A 21,045-nucleotide genomic window follows, 5' to 3' on the forward strand; every position below is an offset into this window, starting at 1 on the left:
AAGCAAGTGTGCACAGTTGGTAAGGGCTAAGGGCGGAGCCTTGAACCCAGTCTTCTCACTCCAAATCCACAGCTCCTTTCCATAGCACCACCCTGCTCTACAGCTGGTGACTTTCTGGACTACCCTGATCCTTACACAATGGCCTGTGATTAAGTATCTCCTCATTAGTAGCCTTTGTGACCTTCAGGCTGAGAAAGATTATTGTCCCAAACACCAGACAAAGGGCATAATGGCTAATTCAAGTGAAAAAGGAATAAACGGAGAGTCAAGGTCAACTATTCCACTGAAAACAGATACCCGAAGACAGAAAGGGATTCCTTACCAAGGGCTTCCAAGCGTTCCGTTTGCTCTTCTCTCCATTTACGGATACTTTCAGGCTCTGATTGCAATCGATCCACTTGTGAAATAGCTGCATAACTGTCTGTTGGGCCATTACTCTCCTTAATTAACACAAAACACAATTGTACGCTATCAGTACCAAAAACCCCTTCCTGAAATGCACTGCATTCAAGTTAGAACCCCTGGGTATGTACAGCACTGAAGATGGTTAAAATGTTGAAGGATGACCTTAATAGCAATGACACAACCTGATAGGGAGCTTTCAGCATTACCTCACTTAATCCTTACAGCCCAGGAAGAGGCAGAGTAGTTGTTACCCTATCTGTTAATAAATGGGGCATGAGTGGGAGATAGGAAAGTCAGGGAGGTGAGTAATGGTGTTACTGGGAAACAGTGTTATCAGTTTTGGTTTCCTCACTTGACAAAGAGATTATGTGATATTTTCAAAGTAACAAAGGTGAGTGTACACAGTAGATCAAGGCTTAGAACTTAAGACCTAAATGTTATTATATAATGCAGGAAGTAGGTCACTTAATACCACCTTATCAAAATATAGTGAATTTGAGGAAAGTCTAAAAGAAAATGTATAGTTACACATCAAGGGGAAAAATGAGGCATGCGTGCGTGCGTGTATGTGTGTGCGCGCGCGCAGACTGCTCTTTAGATAGCGGGTTAGATTTGGGAGCTAGCAAACTGATAGACTCAAACAGAACTTAACCTTTAGAGAATTATTTCACCGTTTGAACTAGGGATTACCAGTTTAACCTAACTAGACTATCTACAAAGGTAGAAAAAATTATTTAAAAATATTAGTAACTAACTTACTAGCATTTTTTATGTATTGGGCACATAAAAGCTCTCTCCCCCAAACACCTTGCAAAGCAAGTTTTTATTCCCATTTCACAGCTAGGGAATTAAACTGAGGCACAGAGAAATGACAGGCCCAAATTCATAGCTAGAAACGCAGGGGTGGGGAATGTTTTTTCTGCCAAGGGCCATTTGGATATTTACATCATTCACAGGCCATACAGAATATCAACTTAAAAATTAGCCTGCTGCCTGGCTGGTGTGGCTCAGTTGGTTGAACACTGCCCGATGCACCAAGAGGCCACTGGCAGTCTGATCCCCATTAGGGGGAGTACACAGGCAGCCCATCAGCATTACTCTCTTTGGCTCCCTTCCTCTCCTTCTAAAATAAAAACAATTTAAGAATTAGCCAGCTATATTTGGTCGAACATTTATTTATTTATTTAATATATTTTATTGATGTTTTATAGAGAGGAAGAGAGAGTTAGAAACATCGATGAGAGAGAATCATCAACCAGCTGCCTCTTGCACACCCCCCACTGGGGATGTGCCTGCAACCAAGGTACATGCCCTTGACCGGAATCGAACCAGGGACCTTCTTTCAGTCCTCAAGCCAACACTCTATCCACTGAGCCACACCAGTTTCGGCTTGGTCAAACATTTAATTAACTCACCCCTAATGCTTTGGTAGTGCCAGTTCGGGCCTTATATGGCCCACCAGCTGGATGTTCCCCGTCCCTCTAGTAACGATAAAGCCAGGATCTAAACCCCCTTCTGTTTCACTCTAAAGGCCAATCTTAAACCAGGGATCGGAAACTACCAATCAGGAGGCCTGCCACCTGCTTTGTAATTAAATTTTACCAAAACACAGCTAAGTCCATTCATTTATGTACTGTCTATGGATGCTTTCATATTGCAGCAGCAGAGTAGTCTGACAGACCTTATAACTCACAAGGCTTAATATCTTTACTATGTGGCCTTTTATAGAAACAGTAAAAGTTAGTTCACCCTTGGTCTAAAAGGTTATGCTGGCCCCACCACATACTCACTGCTTTGTTACTTTAGACCAGCAGTCGCCAACCTTTCAGACCTCAAGGACCACCAGTTGGCGACCGCTGCTTTAAACTACTGATTTAACCTGTGTGCCTCAATTTACTTCAATTTATTCATCTGTAACACAGGAATAACAACAGTACAGGTACCCCAGGTTGTTGTAAGAATTAAATAAGTATAAACAGTGTTTCACAGCACAGTGTTTAAATTCACCGCCATCATCATCATCATCATCGGTCATTTCTTGAGAATAAAGCTTGTTAACACTAGGCCTGGTCAATAACATTTTAAAAGAAAGCTCTATAAGTGTCACTTGTTTTCCAAACCTTCTACTTTGGCAGGTAACATACCAGCTACTAATATATCCAGGAAAATCAAGGGAGTGGGGTCCTTCCTAAATCAGTCCATTCAAATCACAGGAAAGGAAGACTCTGACCACTATCATTCAACATAATTAAGAGTATTCTGTACCTGGTAGTACTCGCCATTCATCACTCCGTCAACAGCATCTGCAAGACATAAGATTGCAATTTGTCAATTAGGGCTGATCAAATGCTGAGACAAAAGGATTACAGAGTAAAATATAGTATTGTATGCAGTAAGTATTGTAAGTTACTCAACATTATATATAATTTCAGAGAAGTAGGGAGAGGAAGGGAGAGAAACAGCAATGATGAGAATCATTGATCAGCTGCCTCCTGCACTCCCCACACTTGGGATCCAGCTTGCAACCAAGGCATGTGCCCTGACCAGGAATCAAACCATGACCTCCTAATTCATAGGATGATGCTCAACCACTGAGCCACAATGACCAGGGCTACAACCCAGTCTTACTGACACAATTATTCATAACCAAATGAGAAAGTCTACCTCAAAAATATAAAAAATGCCTAAGTAAGACCTAGAGACTATCAATCCACATAGTGCAAATTGGTGGCCCACATGCTGAGCATATTTTATTTAAAATATAAAGAACTAAGTTAAAAAATTCCTCAAAATCAGGATTTCCATGTTTATGGGAAGGGGCAGAGAGGCAGAAGATATGGCAATAATGGGTCTGCATTCCTGAATTGGTAACAGTGTTGAAAATGAGGGTAGCTTCATATGGAGCATGCTCTGAACAATTTGCCAGTCCTCCCTAGCCCCAATTTTTTTTTTTTTTTAAAGATATCCAAATTGATTTTAAAAAGGGAGAGGTAGAAACACTGATGTAATAGTGAAACATCAATCAGCTGCCTCCTGCATGCCTCCTACCGGGGATGGAGCCCAGGATCAAACAGACAACCTTCAGGTGCATGGGGAGGTTCCCAACCAACTGAGCCACATTGGCAGGGAAAGCCCCAAAAACTGATTCTGTTTCACTAATTTAATTACCTGACTAGTCTGATAAGCATGTGTTCCTAACCTAACTACGAGGCAGTCTCTACAGGGCTGCACACCATTACTCTGGAGTAGCTGCTCTAATTAACTTCAAAAGCCTCAAAAAAATTTACCTTCCACCACCATAATCTGTATTCTGTATCTGTTGGTTGACCTATGTTTGCTAGTGCACCGGCGGGGTCCGATCAGGCTGGGCAAGCTGGAGGGAGGGGCCGCAAGAGGTTGGCTGTCTGGCCCTGCCCCCGATTGGGCATGTTGACTGGCTGCAGTGCAAGTCATAGTGACTGGTTGCTTGGCTTTTATATACCGTATTTTTCGGACCATAAGACGCACTTTTTCCCCCCCAGAAGTGGGGGGAAAAAGTCCCTGCGTCTTATGGTCCAAATATAGCCTACACATATACTGTAAAAAAAAAGTTTTTTTACTTGCCCGGCTCTGTGTGGTCTCTGTGTGCTTGCCCGGCTCTAAAATGGTTCTAAATGCTGCTGTTTACTTTACAGGGTTGATTACATGTGTTTATGACTGTGATGTTGGGTTTTAATGCACATAAAATATTTTAGGACACTATTTGTTTCAGAATCTTTTTTTCTTCATTTCCCTTCTCTAAAAACTGGTGCGTCTTATGGTCCGGTGCGTCTTATGGTCCGAAAAATACGGTATATAGATTATGTAGAACTTCCATATCTTGACCAATTTTTTTCAAACTGCAATGACATTTTATTGCATGGAGTAGGAGAGGAAAGCTGAAAGAGATGAGCTTAAATGACTTAAGAATTCAAGTAATGAAAGGAATGCCAAACACTCAGGATGGGCCACCATCAGGAGCCCTCAGAGGGCAACATATGAAAATATTTGCACAGCTTTCCTCTGGGGGCAGGTGCTCTCGGCCTCATTTTCCCTTTAACAGGCAAAGCCTTCATCAAACCACTCCTCTGGTCTGGTTCCTAATTATAGGCACACCTCTTTTTTATTGCACTTCACAAATATAGTGTTTTTTACAAATTGAAGGCAAGACCCTCAACCATCATAAAAAAGATTACGACTCTCTTTATTGTAATACTTGCTTTATTGCAGTAGTCTGGAATCGAACTGGTAATATATTCGGGGAATGCCCATAAACCCAATTTTAACTGCCCATTTTCCAAATCAACACTAACATTTTATCCATTCTTTTAGTTTTCTTGCTTCTCCCAATTACCATCCCCTTGGCTTTCAGAGTACTGAAAACTTTTATAGATAATTTCCCCAGCATGTCTTCCTGATACCAAAGCATTCTGTTTTTAAAAAAAGGAAAATGAAGAAAATACCATGTCATTTCATTACTCAGCCCCTTGGTTTCTACCCTGTTAGTTTATCTAATATATATAGATGAAATTTTTCAGGAAAACTGGACTTCTAAAACATAACCTGGCGAAACCGGTTTGGCTCAGGTTGGATAGAGCATCAGCCTGCCACTGAAGGGTCCCAGGTTCGATTCCGGTCAAGGGCACATCCCCAGTAGGGGGCATGCAAGAGGCGGCTGATCTATGACTCTCTCTCATCGATGTCTCTCTCCCTCCCTCTCTGTAAAAAAATCAATAAAATATAATTTAAAAAATAAATAAAACATAATTTTTTTCTTTCTCTCTTTTCTTTTTTTTTTTTTTTTTTTTTTTTACTAATCCATTCTTCTATATCATTAAATTCTCAACTTTATTAGGAAGAAGACACCTACTACTTATCACTTCCAATGTGCCAGGCACTGTATTAAACCTTTATATACATTAAGTTTTAATCCTCACACAAACTTATATGTATCAGCACTTTACAAATGACCTTAGAATATGCATAGGGTTCCTTGAAGTGAATAAGGTATTCTTGAAGGGCCAGATAATTGATGACACTATTTTCTCTTAAATTTTTTATGTTTAAAAATGTAAGAAGAATATTAAATACATGTATTATGAAATAACCAGCCTTTAAAAAGTGGTGCAATATCTAAGCAAGCCAGGAAGTCAGAGGAAAGATCATCTGATAATCCCATACATGAACACAAACTGCAGGATCTAAGCATTTACCAACACACTTCAGCTTTACTCTGTTTCAGCTGCTGGCTATGAATCTGTAGGAGGAGGGCGAGGGAGACATTGATGTGAGAGAAACATCCATCCTCTGTAAACACCCTGACCAGGAATCGAACCAGTAACCTCATTCTTTTGTTCCTATGCTTTATTTATGATAGTACAAAATAAAGTTTCTCATAGTTTTTATCATGGCTTTTTATGCTCCAAGCTGTCTGTGCGTCCACCTACCCATATAATTTTTAAAAATACTCTATAACCCAGGCAGCATGGCTTGCTCAGTGGTTGAGCATCAACCTATGAACCAGGAGGTCATGGTTCAATTCCCAGTCAGGGCACATGCCCTGGTTGTGGGCTGATCTCCAGAGTGGGGTGTGCAGGAGGCAACTGATCAATGATTGATTCTCTCTCATCGTTGATGTTTCTCTCTCTCCCTCTCCCTTCCTCTCTGAAATCAATAAATAATAATAATGATGATAATGATAAATAAAAGTACTCTATAAACTTTTGGAAATATAAACTTCACTAAAAAAACTAATCAAAGTATTTGGGAGGGGTGGGAGGATATTAAACTAAACCTCAGTAATAAATTTATTGCTGTAGAATTGCTGGGACACAGGACATACATTTAAATTTTTAAAAGCTTCTAAACACCAATCGGGTGCTCCATTTTTCTCAGACCTTCACTGAGACAGTTTTATAATGTTTTAAAATTTTTGTTAATTTGATAGCAAAAAACAACAACAACAAAAAACTTAAGGTGGCTTTGTTGTGCCAATCTTATTTCCTATGAGGTAATTAAAAATCTGACATCTGACACTTAATTTTCTTCTTTACTGATCTGTCTGTTTTGCCCATTTTTATCTTTAAATATTCTCTCTGTATGAATTATTCCTCTCATACTACAAAGTGTTTTCCCCATTTACTTTTATATGGTTTATGATATTTAACACCTAAAACTTAACTTGTATGTAGACAATATCAATTTTCCCTTTATGATTTCTGTATCTGCATTTATGCTAAAGGCCTTTCCTATTCCAAGATAAATATTCACTTTTCTCTGGGTACTTTGGGGGGGGGGGGGGGGAATCCTCTCTTTAATCCACCCAGAATTTATTTTTCTGTAAGAAAGAAAAGAGATAATTTTAAATCCTAGAGCCTACAAGCCAGATGGACATTCTGGTTAATAAATTACAGCTAACATACCAACTATTCAGTTAATATGTTCTAGCCCAGGGCCATTCCCAATAGGAAAGTCTTTGATCACTATTCCATCACAAAACTAGAACAGTTCTCATCCCATAAGTCACATGCTATCTGTCCTTTGGGTCTGAAGATTCTTCGAGACCCACTGGAAAATGCTCTGAACTCTGATACCTTCCCAGAGAATCGTCTGTTGCTACAGAAACATGCAGAAAGGACATGAGGGCGCCTTGACTTATTAGGACAACTAAGCTAAGCAACCTGATGCCTCAGAAGGAAACTGTCCAGGGCAGCGGTCACCAACCTTTCGGACCGCATGGACCACCACTGGTCTAGGTCATCCAAACAGAAACAAGGGTCAGAATATGATTCCAGAGATAAAGACTTTTTGTCCCAAACCCACCTTCAAACTCCCCAACCTTTGAAGTCAAGCAGACCAGGGTTTGATTCCAGTGGAGCTATGTATTAGCTTAAAAGCTATTAGGATCATTGTTTATTTTTTATTTATTTTTTTAAATATATTTTATTGATTTTTTACAGAGAGGAAGAAAAGAGAGAGGAATAGAGAGAAACATCGATGAGAGAGAATCATCGGTCAGATGCCTTTTGCACACCCCCCATTGGGGATGTGCCTGCAACCAAGGTACATGCCCCTGACCGGAATTGAACCCAGGACCTTAGAGTCCCCAGACCAATGCTGAGCCAAACCGGTTTTGGCAGGATCATTGTTTAAATTCTCTAAGTTTTCATCTGAAATAGGATGACACTACCACTTAGAACCTGGCATACAGTAAATGGGTAGTACTACTATATACCATGCATGAGATTTCCTTGAACTTAACTTCACCTCTACCAAGAAAATTATTCTCCCTTCTCCAGTTTTCCTTTAAAATTCATGTACCTCCATTTCCTCGCCAAAACCGGTTTGGCTCAGTGGTAGAGCGTTGGTCTGCGGACTGAAAGGTCCCGGGTTTGATTCCGGTCAAGGCATGTACCTTGGTTGCGGGCACATCCCCGGTAGGGGGTGTGCAAGAGGCAGCTGGTCGATGTCTCTCTCTCATTGACGTTTCTAGCTCTCTCTCTCTCTCCCTTCCTCTCTGTAAGAAATCAATAAAATATACGGTATATTAAAAAAAAAATTCATGTACCTCCATTTCCTTCTCCCCCGAGGAGAGCCTGACAGAAACATACCAAATAGTGCCTCACTGCCATACTCTGTTATATAGTAGCTCCTTAATCACCTCTTCTTATCCTCCCTCCTGACGGCAGGTTTTCAACAGCTCTGAAATCAGGCTGCCTCTTTCCTAACCACTTGTTCTTCATCAATATCCCTGGAGCCACTTCACCAGGCTGGTTACCTCCCATCTTTAAATCTCTGTATCTTTCCCACCTCTCCTAATAACAGGGATCATCCAGGGTTCAAACCTGATCTCCTTCCTCCATGGGCCTCCCCCCCACCCTCCCTGGGCCTCCCGCCACCCTCCCTGGGCCTCCCCCCACCCTCCCTGGCCTCTCCCCCACCCTCCCTGGCCTCTCCCCCACCCTCCCTGGGCCTCTCCCCCACCCTCCCTGGGCCTCCCCCCCACCCTCCCTGGGCCTCCCCCCACCCTCCCTGGCCTCTTCCCCATCCCCCCTGGGCCTCCCCCCCACCCTCCCTGGGCCTCTCCCCCACCCTCCCTGGGCCTCCCCCCCACCCTCCCTGGCCTCTCCCCCACCCTCCCTGGCCTCTCCCCCACCCTCCCTGGCCTCTCCCCCACCCTCCCTGGCCTCTCCCCCACCCTCCCTGGGCCTCTCCCCCACCCTCCCTGGGCCTCTCCCCACCCTCCCTGGGCCTCTCCCCCACCCTCCCTGGGCCTCTCCCCACCCTCCCTGGGCCTCTCCCCCACGCTGGGAGGAGTAGGTAGCTCCTCTGCTCAGAGCCTTCTGCCGTTAGGTTTAGGGGGGATACAGAGCTCCCTCCTAAAATCTGTTTCCTCCACACACTCCCTGAAAGCCCACAGGCCTGTAATACCCTCTTCTCCCTACGTCCAAAAAAACAACAGTAGCTAGGGACTGTGTGTAGTAATAACATACTGTGTGTACGCACCTTACAGGTGCTCTCTAATGTAATCCTAGCAACCCTATGTGGCGTATGTTTTACACCTTTTACAGGAGAAAAAACTCAGGCAAGGCGGTGGCGGCTACATAAGCTGCCAGAAAAGCTATATTCACACAAGCAGTCCAGGGCAGCACAGAGAGAGACAGTGGGAGAGGAAAGGAGGAGGTAGAGAGGGCAAAGGAGGGGTGAAGAGAGAGGAAAAGAAAGGGGAAAGAGGGTAAGGAAGAGAGAGAGGAGAGGGAAAAAAAAGGCTAGTTCTCTAATCCCACAAGGAAGTGCTGACAGCGGCACTATTACCAACTCCAAGCACGCTGTCAGAGATCAGGCTTTCGATCACTAAATGCTTAGTTCACTAAGAAGCCTTCCTAGGAACTAAGTCAGCAATCATCCATGACTTCCTTCCCTTTGCTGAAAGCTTAATGCACAAAAGACCCACGAGTCTGACTCTGTTTTCTCCCTTTTACCTTTCACACTGCCAGTCACCCAGAATGGACATTTTTGCCCGTTTTTCTGTGAGTATCTACAATATGTCCAGATGCCCTGCCAGGCATTGTGGACACAACAGTGAGCAACACTGTCCTTGAATCAGGACCGTCTTCTGACTGTGGGTCCTAATTCTCCCAACACTGTCCTACCCAGGGCAGCCACAGCTGCTTTCCAGAAATGACAATCTCTTACCCCAGTACAGCCCTGATGAAACTGCAACGGAATATGATACAGTGGGAGAGTGGGGAAAGGGCTCGGCTATTAACCTGCCCTTAAGCAAGTAATTTCTCTGTAGGACTCATTTTCTCCTCTATTAAATGAGGGAGGGAGGTGAACTAAGGACCTTTAAAAAAAGGACATTTTATGATTCTTAGGCAAATGTTAAAGACCACACAATAACAACGAAAGAACACCTGTATCACACAAAGCCAACTTCTCCTTCCAGCCACAATCAAGTTCAGTCTAACCTGCCAGCTATAAACTGCATTTTCAGGTATATTACACATTATCACATACGGGGGACAGATCCCAGAGACAGATCTCCCCACGACCACTCCCCCCAAAAGATTCTGCTTGGCTGGCATAGTATTTGAGGGTTCTGAGTCTGAAGGCTTTTCTGAAAAGCACCATTCTAACGCACCAAAGCATCAGTCTCCAACACTCATTATCTCACACCAGCATGTTTTTCTCATTCATGCTAATTGCTTGCCCCTTAACTCCCATTTGCCCCGCGAGTGCCTTATTCTCCTTCAATTAAGAATTTTTAAAAAGTCAATGAAAGCCCTGATCATGTAGTTCAATTGGTTTGTGTCCGCCTGATATATCAAGGTTGCAGGTTCGATCCCCGCTCAGGACAAATACAAGGATCAACCAATGAACGAATAAATTAAAACATAAAGAAAAAGCCACGTTTCACTTCTAGCTAATTTCCTCCTTCCCTAAATAACTGAGAAGATTTCGGCCACTCATCTTTGCCTCCCACCAAGACAATCCTAAACATCACACAGATACGACATTAAATAAAAAGGTCAAACTGGCATACCGCTTTTTGCTCGTTTTTTCCTCGCGCTTGGCCGCCTCCTAACCTTTCATTCTGCTTAGACAACACTGCCTATCAAAGCCACTTCCAGAGGAAGCCGAGTTCCTGCAGTCCCACCGTAATAACACGTTCGAAAAAATGGCAAAACTCTCACCCCTCTTTGGCCGGCTTCTTTCTCCAAGGCTAGGTCATCTTCCTCGAGTTTCCTGTCCACTCCTCCTTTCCTCCCCACAACCCAACACTCTGTACACCTTCAGCGCTGACATGCATCACTGCCATTTCTGTCTGGACGTGTCTAAAACGAACTATTTTTTTTCTTCCCGCCCTCCTTTCCTAATGACGGGTCCCGTGCTGGGCTCAGAGCTGCCTGAAGTCTGGCCACACTGCGCCAATGCGGCGGTGCTTCGAGGCCAGGCTCACAGCAGGACTTTTTCCATGCAAAGTCCCGGAATTGAACGAGCTTCTCCGGGCTCCTCGGCGGGACTGTCCCCCTATTTGCTTCGCTCTGCTTCCTCCCCAGCTCGCGCCCCGGAGCGCTCGCACACACCCACAGAGGAAAAGCCACGGAGTCGGGGTCTCAGGCCCAGGTTCCTCGCATGACCCGGCCGGGGTCCCGTTTCCTCTCTGCACTCAGCCTCCCGGTTCAGCAAAGAACAAGTGACACGGAGCTCTCGGAGCCACGGAGGGCCGAGCTCCCAGACAAGCCCTCCCGCCCCACACGCGCCGCACTCTCACCCGGACTCCCCGGCGGCTCGCCGTGCGGCTGGGGTCCAGGGGCGCCGCCGTCCAGGATGGCGAAGGCCTCGTCGTTCTCGATGCCCGCGATCTCGCTCTCCTGCTGCGCCAGGAAGGCCGCGGCCGGGTCTTCTTCGCCGGCCACCCCGTTCCCCAGAGCGGGGCCGCCGGGAGTGCCGGCGGGGGCGCCGAACGGGTCTGCGTCAGCCATGGCGGGCAGTTCAACGGCACCGACGCGGAGAGACACACCAACAAGCCCACCGACACCTTTCCCGGCAGCGGCCTCGGTGGCGGCTCTAGCTCGGAGGGCAAGCTGGAGTGAGAAAGCGGAAGCGGAAATCCTACCCCCACATCAGGTTGGTCTAGACGAGATTGGAGGGCCGGAAAGGGAACAACCAATCAGAGGACGGAAATCGCTCAAGAGCTACCCAATCAGCAGAGGGAGGGGCGGGCCTCCGAGGGAAACTCGTGACTTGAGGAGGCCTGGGGCGTGTAAGTGTGTAAGCCCCGGGGGCTCCAGAAAGGCGGAAGTGGCGCTTGACTTAAAGCAGCCGTGAAGACGTCACCGACCTGGTGCCTACACGTCTGAGGGGACGCTAGTGCTGAGCCCGACGTGGGGTGAAGTTAGGACAGCGATGATATTAGACAGACCTTCCTGGAGCTGTTAAATTCTGTAGCGATCACCTGGTTCATAAGGAGACTGAGGCCCCTGTGTGGAAAGTGAAACCCAGAGCTCCTGGCTCCTCCCTAATAGTACTAGCCACAACTCTTTTTTAAAATATATTTTGATTTTTTTTTTTTTTTTTTTTTTGTACAGAGAGGGATAGAGAGAAACATCGATCAGCTGCCTCCTGCATACCCCCTACTGGGGATGTCCCTGCAACCAAGGTACATGCCCTTGACCAGAATCAAACCTCTGACCTTTCAGTCGGCAGGTGGATGCTCTATCCACTGAGCCAAACCCGTTTTGGCTAGCCACAACTCTTACATGCACACACCTTTCCCAGCTGGGGACTTGTTTTAGACGTTCCTTCCGTATTTTAAACCAGAAACATGTTTATAACATGATTAGTTCATCTTGTCTACACCATGGGAACGATATAGAGTGATCTGGTGTATCCTGCTCATGTTGAGGAGGGAAGCTTATGCAGTAGCCTACACTCTGCCGCCACCACCACCTTAGAGGGGGAAAATCGAACACCAACCACAGAGGCCAAAGATGTCTCCAGAAGTAGTCAGCAAGGGACATGAAACTGGCTTTTAAAAATCTACATGCATTTTTTGTTTTTACCTAAAGGTAGCAAAGCTATTATGGTTATTATACACCAAGAAGCTAAATTACAGATAATAGTCATGTGCCTCTGTGAGAGGTGAGATGGAGGGGGAGAGGGGCAAGGGTGGTGCTGTGTTCTGGGAAGTGATTTGGCTCCATAATGGAAGGATCAGGAAAAGCACATGCACATATTAGCAGGCGGAGAAAGTGAGGTGTAGTCAAATCATGGAGGGCTTGAGGGCCCAGGTGAGGATTATTCCTTCATTGCAGAGGCTTTGAGGAGCCTTTGAATGACCTGAAGCAGGCAATGACTTGATGAACCTTGTTCTGGATGAATCTCCTGGCAGTGAAAGGAGGTTCTGATCAGAAGAAGGACAATTAGAAAAGACACAGACACAGTCATTCAGGAGGGAGATGGGGTAAGGGTACAAGGATACTATTCTAGGGCTTGGAGCATTGGGCTCAAGTGGAAGGAAAATAATGGAGAGAATGAACACAGTACTTGGTAAGTGATAGCATTTAGGAGGCAGAGAGAGAGAGGAGTTACAGATAACATTTATAGGTTGGAAAACCCTGGACAGAAATAGCCACAACAGTAAAAGCAGGAGATGAGAGAAAGGAAGAATTCCTGTGGACACATTGAACCCAGGGGCCTGTGGGATAGTCAGAAGACACTCAACAGGCTATTGGAAATCTAAGTCTGAAGTTCAGGAGAGAGAAGGTTTTAATTCCACCAATGGAAGTATAAATTGTCTTTTTTTTCACATATTGAAATAAATTTAATTATAGCATTCTGTAAATTATAATTGAAAACACTTGATTATTACAAAAGGTTATATATACACTCCAACAGAATTGCTTTTGAAATTCATGAATTTCAGCCCTAGAAATATACACATTCTCCCTATGGATTTTATATCAGTGATTTTTGTTGATGCTACTGTATTATGGCGATCAAGAAGTCTTTCAAACATAGAGAGAAAAAAATGAATGGTTGCCACAAGCTGGTATGAGAGAGGAATGGAGAATAATTATTTAAGTGTATGAGGTTTCTCTCTGAGGTGATGAACATATTCTGTAATTAGCGGTAATGGATGTACAAAATGTTACTCATGGTGAATTTTTGTTAGATACGTTTTACCATATTAAAAAATTAAATAAAATAAAATAAAATAAAAACATAAAAAAAGAAAAAAAATCTTTCAAGTACAAAATTTCTAAAATGATAGAACTTAGGGAGCAAGTATTGGAATGGTAGTATATATTCATGGAGCAAGTAAGAATCTCAAATTTCTTAAGGTTAATGAAAAGCTATTGTGTATTTTTTTAAAAATATATATATTTTATTGATTTTTCACAGAGAGGAAGGGAGAGGGATAGATAGCTAGAAACATCGATGAGAGAGAATCATCGACCAGCTGCCCCTTGCACCTCCCCCCAATGGGGATGTGCCCGCAACCAATGTACATGCCCTTAACCGGAATCAAACTTGGGTTCTTTCAGTCTGCAGGCATTTATTATTTCACAGTTTCTGAAAGTCAGGAATCTGGAAGGGCTTTAACTGGATGTTCCCCCCTGTATTTTTAAAAAATATATTAATTTTTTACAGAGAGGAAGGGAGAGAGATAGAGAGTTAGAAACATCAATTATAGAGAAAATCCATCAGCTGCCTCCTGCACACCCCCTACTGGGATGTGCCCGCAACCAAGGAACATGCCCTTGACCGGAATCGAACCTGGGACCTTTCAGTCCGAAGGCCGATGCTCTATCCACTGAGCCAAACTGGTTAGGGCTGGAGCATCTTTTTATATGATTTTTGATTATGTGTGTATTGTTTCAGATCCTTTGCCCATCTTTTAATTGTCAGGGGTTTTATTTTGCCTTTTATTATTGAGTTGTAAGAGTTCTTTATATATTCTAATACAAGTACCATTTCAAAAATGTGGTTTTCAAATATTTCCTCAATTTATGTCATTTCAGTTTAATGGTGTCCTTTGAAGAAAAGTTTTAAATTTGAATGATGATTACTTATGTTTTTGGAATAATATCTAAGGAACTATTGCCTATTTGGAGTCATAAAGACACTTGTGTGAGACTGATCAAAGTTTTCTAAAAATTCAAAATCAGAAATAAAAATGGGCCAAAACCGGTTTGGCTCAATGGATAGAGCGTCAGCTTGGGGACTGAAGGGTCCCAGGTTGGATTCTGGTCAAGGGCATGTACCTTGGTTGTGGGCATATCCCCAGTAGGGGGTGTGCAAGAGGCAGCTGATCAATGTCTCTCTCTCTCATTGATGTTTCTAACTCTGTATCTCTCTCCCTTCCTCTCTGTACAAAATCAATAAAATATATTTTTAAAAAAGACTTCTCAATATTTATCAACCAAAAATAAAAATAAATGTATTTCTTGATTGAAAATAAATGTATTTCAAAATGTTCAAGATGCAACCTAGAATTACCTGGCATATGAATAACCAGGAAAACTTCCATTCACAAATAAAGAGACAACACATGTCAATGCCAAGATGACTTATATATTGGAATTACCTGACAAAGACTTTTACGCAGCCATTATTTAAAAAAAAAAAAAAAAATGCTCTAACAAATAATTGCAAACACCCTTGGAACAGATGGAAAACCAAAAAGTTTCGGCAAATAAATAGGAAATATTTTCTATGGAAATGATAGAACTAGAAAATAAATAAATAAATAGATAAATTCCTGGATAGACCCCCAGGAAAATGGAGATGTCAGCTAAGCCTGGAGAGCTGGGGACTGGGGCAGTTGGGAGAAAGAGGAGGTGTGTGTGGGGGGGAGTGGGAGGAGAAGGAGGAGGAGGAGGAGAAAAAAAAATAAGTGGCAAAACAAATAATAAACTAGAAGACTTAAATCCAAATATATCGATAATTGCATTAAATGTAACTATTTTAAACATACCAATAAAAAAACAGAGGTAGTTAGAATGAATAACAAAACAAACAATTATATTCTGCCTAAAAGAAACTCACTTCCAATGTAATGCTACTAGTATCGATAGGGTAAAAGTAAAAGAATAGAAACATTAATACCAGACAAAGTAGACTCAAAGCAAGGAAAATTACAAGGGATAAAGGGACATATTACATAATAATTAAACAATCAATTCACCAAGAAGACATTACAATCCTGAACGTAAATGTAAGTAGCAACAATGACCTCAAAATACATGAAGCAAAAGCTGACAGAACTTAAAAGAGAAACACACAAATCCACAATTATAGTTGGGGACTTGACCTCTCCTATGACAAAAATCTATAGAACTAGCCCTGGCTGGGTAGCTCAATGAGTTGGAGAAGGAGGAGGAAGGAATGACTACATTGGTAAATATATCAAATTATCATTCCAGCCCTAACTGGTTTGGCTCAGTGGATAGAGCATCGGCCTGTGGACTCAAGGGTCCCGGGTTTGATTCTGGTCAAGGGCATGTACCTTGGTTGTGGGCACATAACCAGTGGGGAGTGTGCAGGAGGCAGCTGATGGATGTTTCTAGCTCTCTATCCTTCTCCCTTCCTCTCTGTAAAATAAATAAATAAATAAATAAATAAATAAATAAATGAATAAATACATAAATAAATAAATAAATAAATAAATAAATAAAATATATATATTTAAAAATTATAATTCCACTGTGCTAAAGATCTATTTTAGCAAGCACCCCAGTGGTTCTGCTGCAGGTGGGCATGGTCAGTACTGCCTGGTATGGCAAGGAAAAGAAAGAATACTGAGAAAAGGCCAAACAGCACAGTGTCATCATCAGGCAATCTGGTGGCATGGTGGGAACAGAAGCCAGCCTGAGTGGGTTAGAGTCCGATCTGGAGCCAGAGAGCATAGACAGCATTAGGAAGCTCAACCGAGGAAAGAAATGGGCAAATAGCTAAAGGTAGACCTCAGAGCTGAAGCGGGTTTGTTGTCAGGATCAGAGAAACTCGAGAAGATGTATGGGATGGAGAGAAGAAAGCAGGAAGGGGTGCAGGGAGGGAATTGAGGAGCCTGAGAAGTTGTGAGGGGACAGAATGAGGAGGAGGGATCCACATGGAACTGGGGAAGGGCACCTCTTTCTCTGAGGCACAGAGAAGAAGCCAACGCTCTGGAGAGATGTATGGTGCACACAGGACTGTTTATGGAGATCAGGTCTCTCTGGAGGTCTGGGGGCAGGATGAGAGATAAGTGGCTGAGAAGGAAGAGAGGGAAGCCATGGGGCTCCAGGACACCGGAGAGTTGGAGAGTCAGCCGTGAGGAATGGCATCCAGAGTCAGACAGAGGTGACTCCATGGTCAGCTAAGCCCAGTGGGCTGGGGACTGGGGCGGCTGGGCTTAGTTGCATAGATCTATAAGACCCCATTCCTCTAGCTGTGAGGCGAGAAGAGGTGGGGGCTTCCCAGGATTGGAGAACTGAGAAATGGGGGGCAAGTTCCAGGAGAGAAGGGGTCAGCAGTGAAGTCCAAGGTTCTGGCCTAGAGAGAGGACTCACTGAGTGTGTGTGTGTGTGTGTGTGTTGAGTGGCTAAGTAAATTCACGAATGAATGAGGATTGTATTTGGTATTCAAAGACTTGGCCCGTTTCTTCTAAATTGTTGAGGATTATATGTAAGTACATAAAATGAAAAAAAGGGAAACAGAGGTAGTTAGAATGGAAGGAAGTTCACCAAGGCCTTGAGGTAGGAAGTTTCAAAAAGCATCTTATGGAACCTAACGTAATAGAAGGGCCCAAGAACCTGGACCCTTGTCTCATCCTTTATAGAAGCAGGAAACAGACTGACAAATCTCAGAAGGAAGGTGGCAATGGGGGTGGGGGTGGGAGAAGATTAACCAAAGAATTATATGCATATATGAACATATATGCATAACTTATGGACATAGACAATAGTGGTGGTGAAGGCCTGGTGGGGGCAGGAGTGTGGTGGAGGGGGTCAATGGAGGGAAAAGGGGACTGTAATACTTTCAACAATAAAGATAATTTTCTTAAAGTCCTGCTGTAGCACTTTTTAATATTTGCCAGGGACTGTCCTAATATGTCTGCATATTGTAACTCACTTAAACGTCACATCATCCTGTGAAGCTGGCACTCCTATCATCTGCCTGGTGCAGGCAAGGAAACGAAGGCATAGCGATGTTCAGTAACTTGCCCAGGATTGCCCAGTAAGTGATGGAACTGGCATTTGAACTAGCTCATCTGTCCCCAGCGACCATAACCAATGACTATACCATCCCATCTCACTCAGCCTGTCACTTCGCCTCTTCCCCAAGCTTTTCTCCAAAAGATAGGTTTCTTTCTCCTCCCTTTACTGGCTTCTCTTCCCAGTCCCTCAGGCCTCATATTTCTGGAGGAAGTTTTCAATAAACAAAACCCTGCCTCCCCCGCCCTCATCTTCTACATTCATCTGCCTCCCCCTACCCATTTCCTATGGCCCCCCCACCCCCGCCCCGAGCAAGGCCCATATCTATGGCCTTCCTCCTCCCTAGCCCAGGAGGCTATTCTCCCTGAGTTGGGGTTAGACCTCCCCTGCCTTAGGGACAGACTCCAGGGAAGTGAGTGTTGGAGGAGTCTTAGACCTTCCAACGAAACCAATGCTTTACCTGTCAGTCTAGCCCAGCGGTCGCCAACCTTTCAGACCTCAGGGACCGTCATTGGTCCTCGGACCACCGGTTGGCGACAGCCAGTCTAGCAGATGCCTGCAAGTTGACTACAGGGTTATAGAACAGGGGGCTTTCCAGATATCATCTTGGCCAGTTCCCAGGACACGTTCACACACACACACACACACACACACACACACACACACCCGGCCTCAGGTTGGAAACCCCCAGTGACACAGTGACCCTGAATTTCCACCCACTGAGGGCGGGTACCCGGGACATGCCTCCGTGCTACCCGCCAGGGACTCCTCAGCCTCAGCTTGCATCCCTCCAGGGACAGAGCGGCCCTGGATTTCCACCCTCGGGGTGCAGCCCTAGCCCAGAACCTCTGCCTTCAGGGTGAACACAGACTGGAACACAAAGAAGGAACCAACAAGACCATCTTCCTTTCTTTCCCTCTCTCATTAAATGGCGAATAATAATGCATTTACGTATTTCTCCCACTTAGAAAGTGGCTTAAATCCTTTGAAGAATCTTGCAAGGTAGCTTGGCTAGACAGCAGGCAGGACAGTCCAGCGCCTCGGGCGGGGGGGCCACGATCTTCCACTCGCCCGTCTTTTGGTCCAGCAAGTAGGCATTGGGGTTGATGGTGTAGTCCTTGGTCTGGACGTCGCTGGCCGTGGTGATGCCCCCGCAGACGAAGACCTTGCTGTCCCCAATGGAGCAGATAGCGTGGGACACGTCCAAGGGACAGCAGTTGGGCAGGAGGGGCACCGTGGTGGTGGTCTTGTTGGCCTTGATCTTCTGCAGGTTGATCTCCACGCTCTGCCGGTGGCTGTGCACGCAGAGGTTGTTGTCCTGGTCGAAGGAGAGCAGGGGCCGGTGGTTGAACTCGATGGGGAAGGTGATGCACTGGACCACGTCCCCCGTGTTGGTGTCGAAGCAGTCCACCACCCCGACCCGGGAGATGTAGCCCTTCACCAGGCACCGCCCCGTGACGATGTACAGGTTCCGGTCGCCCTTGGTGATCACGGCCGTGCCGTCCATGGGGATGCTCATCTTTCCCGCCAGGTACCAGGCCTCCTTGCGCTCGTCGTAGCGGTAGATGTTGGAGACGTACCGCCGCGGGGCGATGCTCCCGCCCACGGAGTACACCGTCCCCCCGCAGGTCACCATGGTGTGGAACACCAGCCCGATGGGGAGGTCGGGCAGCTTGGTCCAGGAGTTGTCATCCATGTCATACCGCCACGCCGTCTTCAGCCCCGAAATCTGCTCCGTGGTGCCGCCGGAGATGTAGATGTAGCGGCCGGCAGAGGTGGCGCTCAGGGCCGCAGCCCGGTAGGGCATCTCGGAGAGCTTCAGCCACAGGTTCTCCTGTATGATGTAGGCAAAGACCCCGTCGTTGAACTTGCCCTGGGCCTTCTGGCCGCCGAGGATGACCACGGAGTCCAGCAGGGCCCCTTTCCGCTGGTAGCTCAGCAGGCTGCACGGCTTCTCCTGCTTGCGGTCCACCAGGACGCTCTCGATCATGGTGGCGTGAGCCGAGCTGTTCTCCATCCCCATCAGCTTGTTGCAGGCGAAGGTCAGCGTCTTGTTGGAGACGGCGTTGAGGTTGATGTACATGAAGAACTTCTTGAAGTACTTCTCCCGCTCATCCTTGCGGAAGTACACCCAGCTGATGAGCGCGCTGAGGGCCTGGTCCTCGTTGAGCACGTGCAGGTTCTCGTCCCGCAGGAGGCGGCCGAAGATGGCGGGCGGGCAGCGCATGAAGTGCACGCAGCCCTCGGGGCTGACCCAGTAGTGGAAGTTGTCACGGATGCCGGAGTAGGCCAAGTCCGACACCTCCTTGAGCTCGAACAGCTCGGCCAGGAAGAGGTAGTGCAAGCAGTTGGCTCGCCGGATGGACTTGATCAGAAAGTCGCTGCAGTGGATCCGGAGGCGCGGCGTGTTGAAGTACTGGGCCCCGCGCAGGAGCTCCTCCACGTTCTGCTCCGAGATGACCACCTTGCCGCTGTAGAAGTAGTCCAGCAGCTGCTCCACGGTGGCTGGGCTCAGGTAGTTGGGGTCGATGGTGATGAAGAGCTCGTTGGTGGTCTTCATGTCGTTGCTGGAGATGAGGCTCTTCACCAGCGGGGAGACGGCGGCCAGCACGTTCTGGTGGGCGAAGAAGACGTGGTGGTCCACGGTCAGGGCCATGTCCCAGTACTCTTTGCGCTTCCTCTGTTTGTTCAGGTTCTGCAGCACAAAGCTGTTGTAGTTTTTCTCCGTGAATTCCAATTTCATGGCGCTTTCTGCGGTCTGAGGCAGGAGAGCAGCAGCAGGTACTGGAGAACAGACTTTCTCAGGCCTTTGGGATTCAAATTGATGGCTGTTTGCAGAGCAGCTGACCAGGGAGGAGTGGGTGTGGGAGAGAGGATGATGTCATAGAGTACATGAGGTCATCACAATGCAGGTCCCCTCTGAGGCCTTTCTCCCCTCTTACCGCTCCAACCTGCCAAGAGTAAATACCCTGCTAGGTCCTGGTGTCGAAGGCCCAGTGCTGAGAAGGAAACCAGGGTTGCAACTCCGACCTGGGACCTTCAAACCTCAATTGAAGGCTGCTTCTGGAATGTCAGAGCCAGTCTGGATGGGGTGGTGTAGGGAGGGGTAAGGGAAGTTGGGGGAAGGAAAAGGATTATTGGATCGTCTAGAACAGTGGTTCTCAACCTTTCTAATGCCTCGACCCTTTAATTCAGTTCCTCATGTTGTGGTGACTCCCAACCATAACATTATTTTCGTTGCTACTTCATCACTGTCATTTTGCTAGTGTTAATGAATCGTAAATATGTAAATATCTGTGTTTTCCGATGGTCTTAGGCTCTACAGCAGCGGTTCTCAACCTGCGGGTCGTGACGCACAGGTTGAGAACTACCAGCAGGCTCGTCTGAGTCAGTGGTCAGCAAACTGCGGCTCGTGAGC

General features: G+C 45.7%; 2 protein-coding genes across 6 annotated transcripts in view; both read right to left on the reverse strand.

The window, feature by feature from the left end:
• The window catches only part of CLTA (clathrin light chain A), a 22,977-nt gene extending 11,443 nt beyond the window's left edge, over window positions 1–11,534 (reverse strand). For 3 of the 5 annotated variants that reach the window (XM_084898796.1, XM_084898795.1, XM_084898794.1), the window contains exons 1-3: window positions 11,201–11,533; window positions 2,671–2,708; window positions 323–440 (exon numbers count right to left, since the gene is read on the reverse strand). In XM_084898796.1, the coding sequence (XP_084754922.1) occupies window positions 323–440; window positions 2,671–2,708; window positions 11,201–11,411 (367 nt within the window). In that variant the 5' untranslated portion in view covers window positions 11,412–11,533. Of the gene's footprint in view, window positions 1–322; window positions 441–2,670; window positions 2,709–11,200 lie in introns of all 5 variants that reach the window. The other 2 variants (XR_014796304.1, XM_084898797.1) reach the window with 2 other exon arrangements.
• A 6,483-nt stretch (window positions 11,535–18,017) lies between these two features.
• CCIN (calicin) lies at window positions 18,018–20,458 on the reverse strand. The gene has a single exon (XM_084899765.1). It carries the CDS (start codon window positions 20,368–20,370, stop codon window positions 18,604–18,606), a length of 1,767 nt encoding a protein of 588 aa, XP_084755891.1. The 5' UTR covers window positions 20,371–20,458; the 3' UTR covers window positions 18,018–18,603.
• Window positions 20,459–21,045: the final 587 nt, after the last annotated feature.

The sequence above is a fragment of the Pipistrellus hanaki genome (genome assembly GCF_964339955.1).
Source record: "Pipistrellus hanaki genome assembly, chromosome: 11".
Taxonomy (NCBI): Eukaryota; Metazoa; Chordata; class Mammalia; order Chiroptera; family Vespertilionidae; genus Pipistrellus; species Pipistrellus hanaki.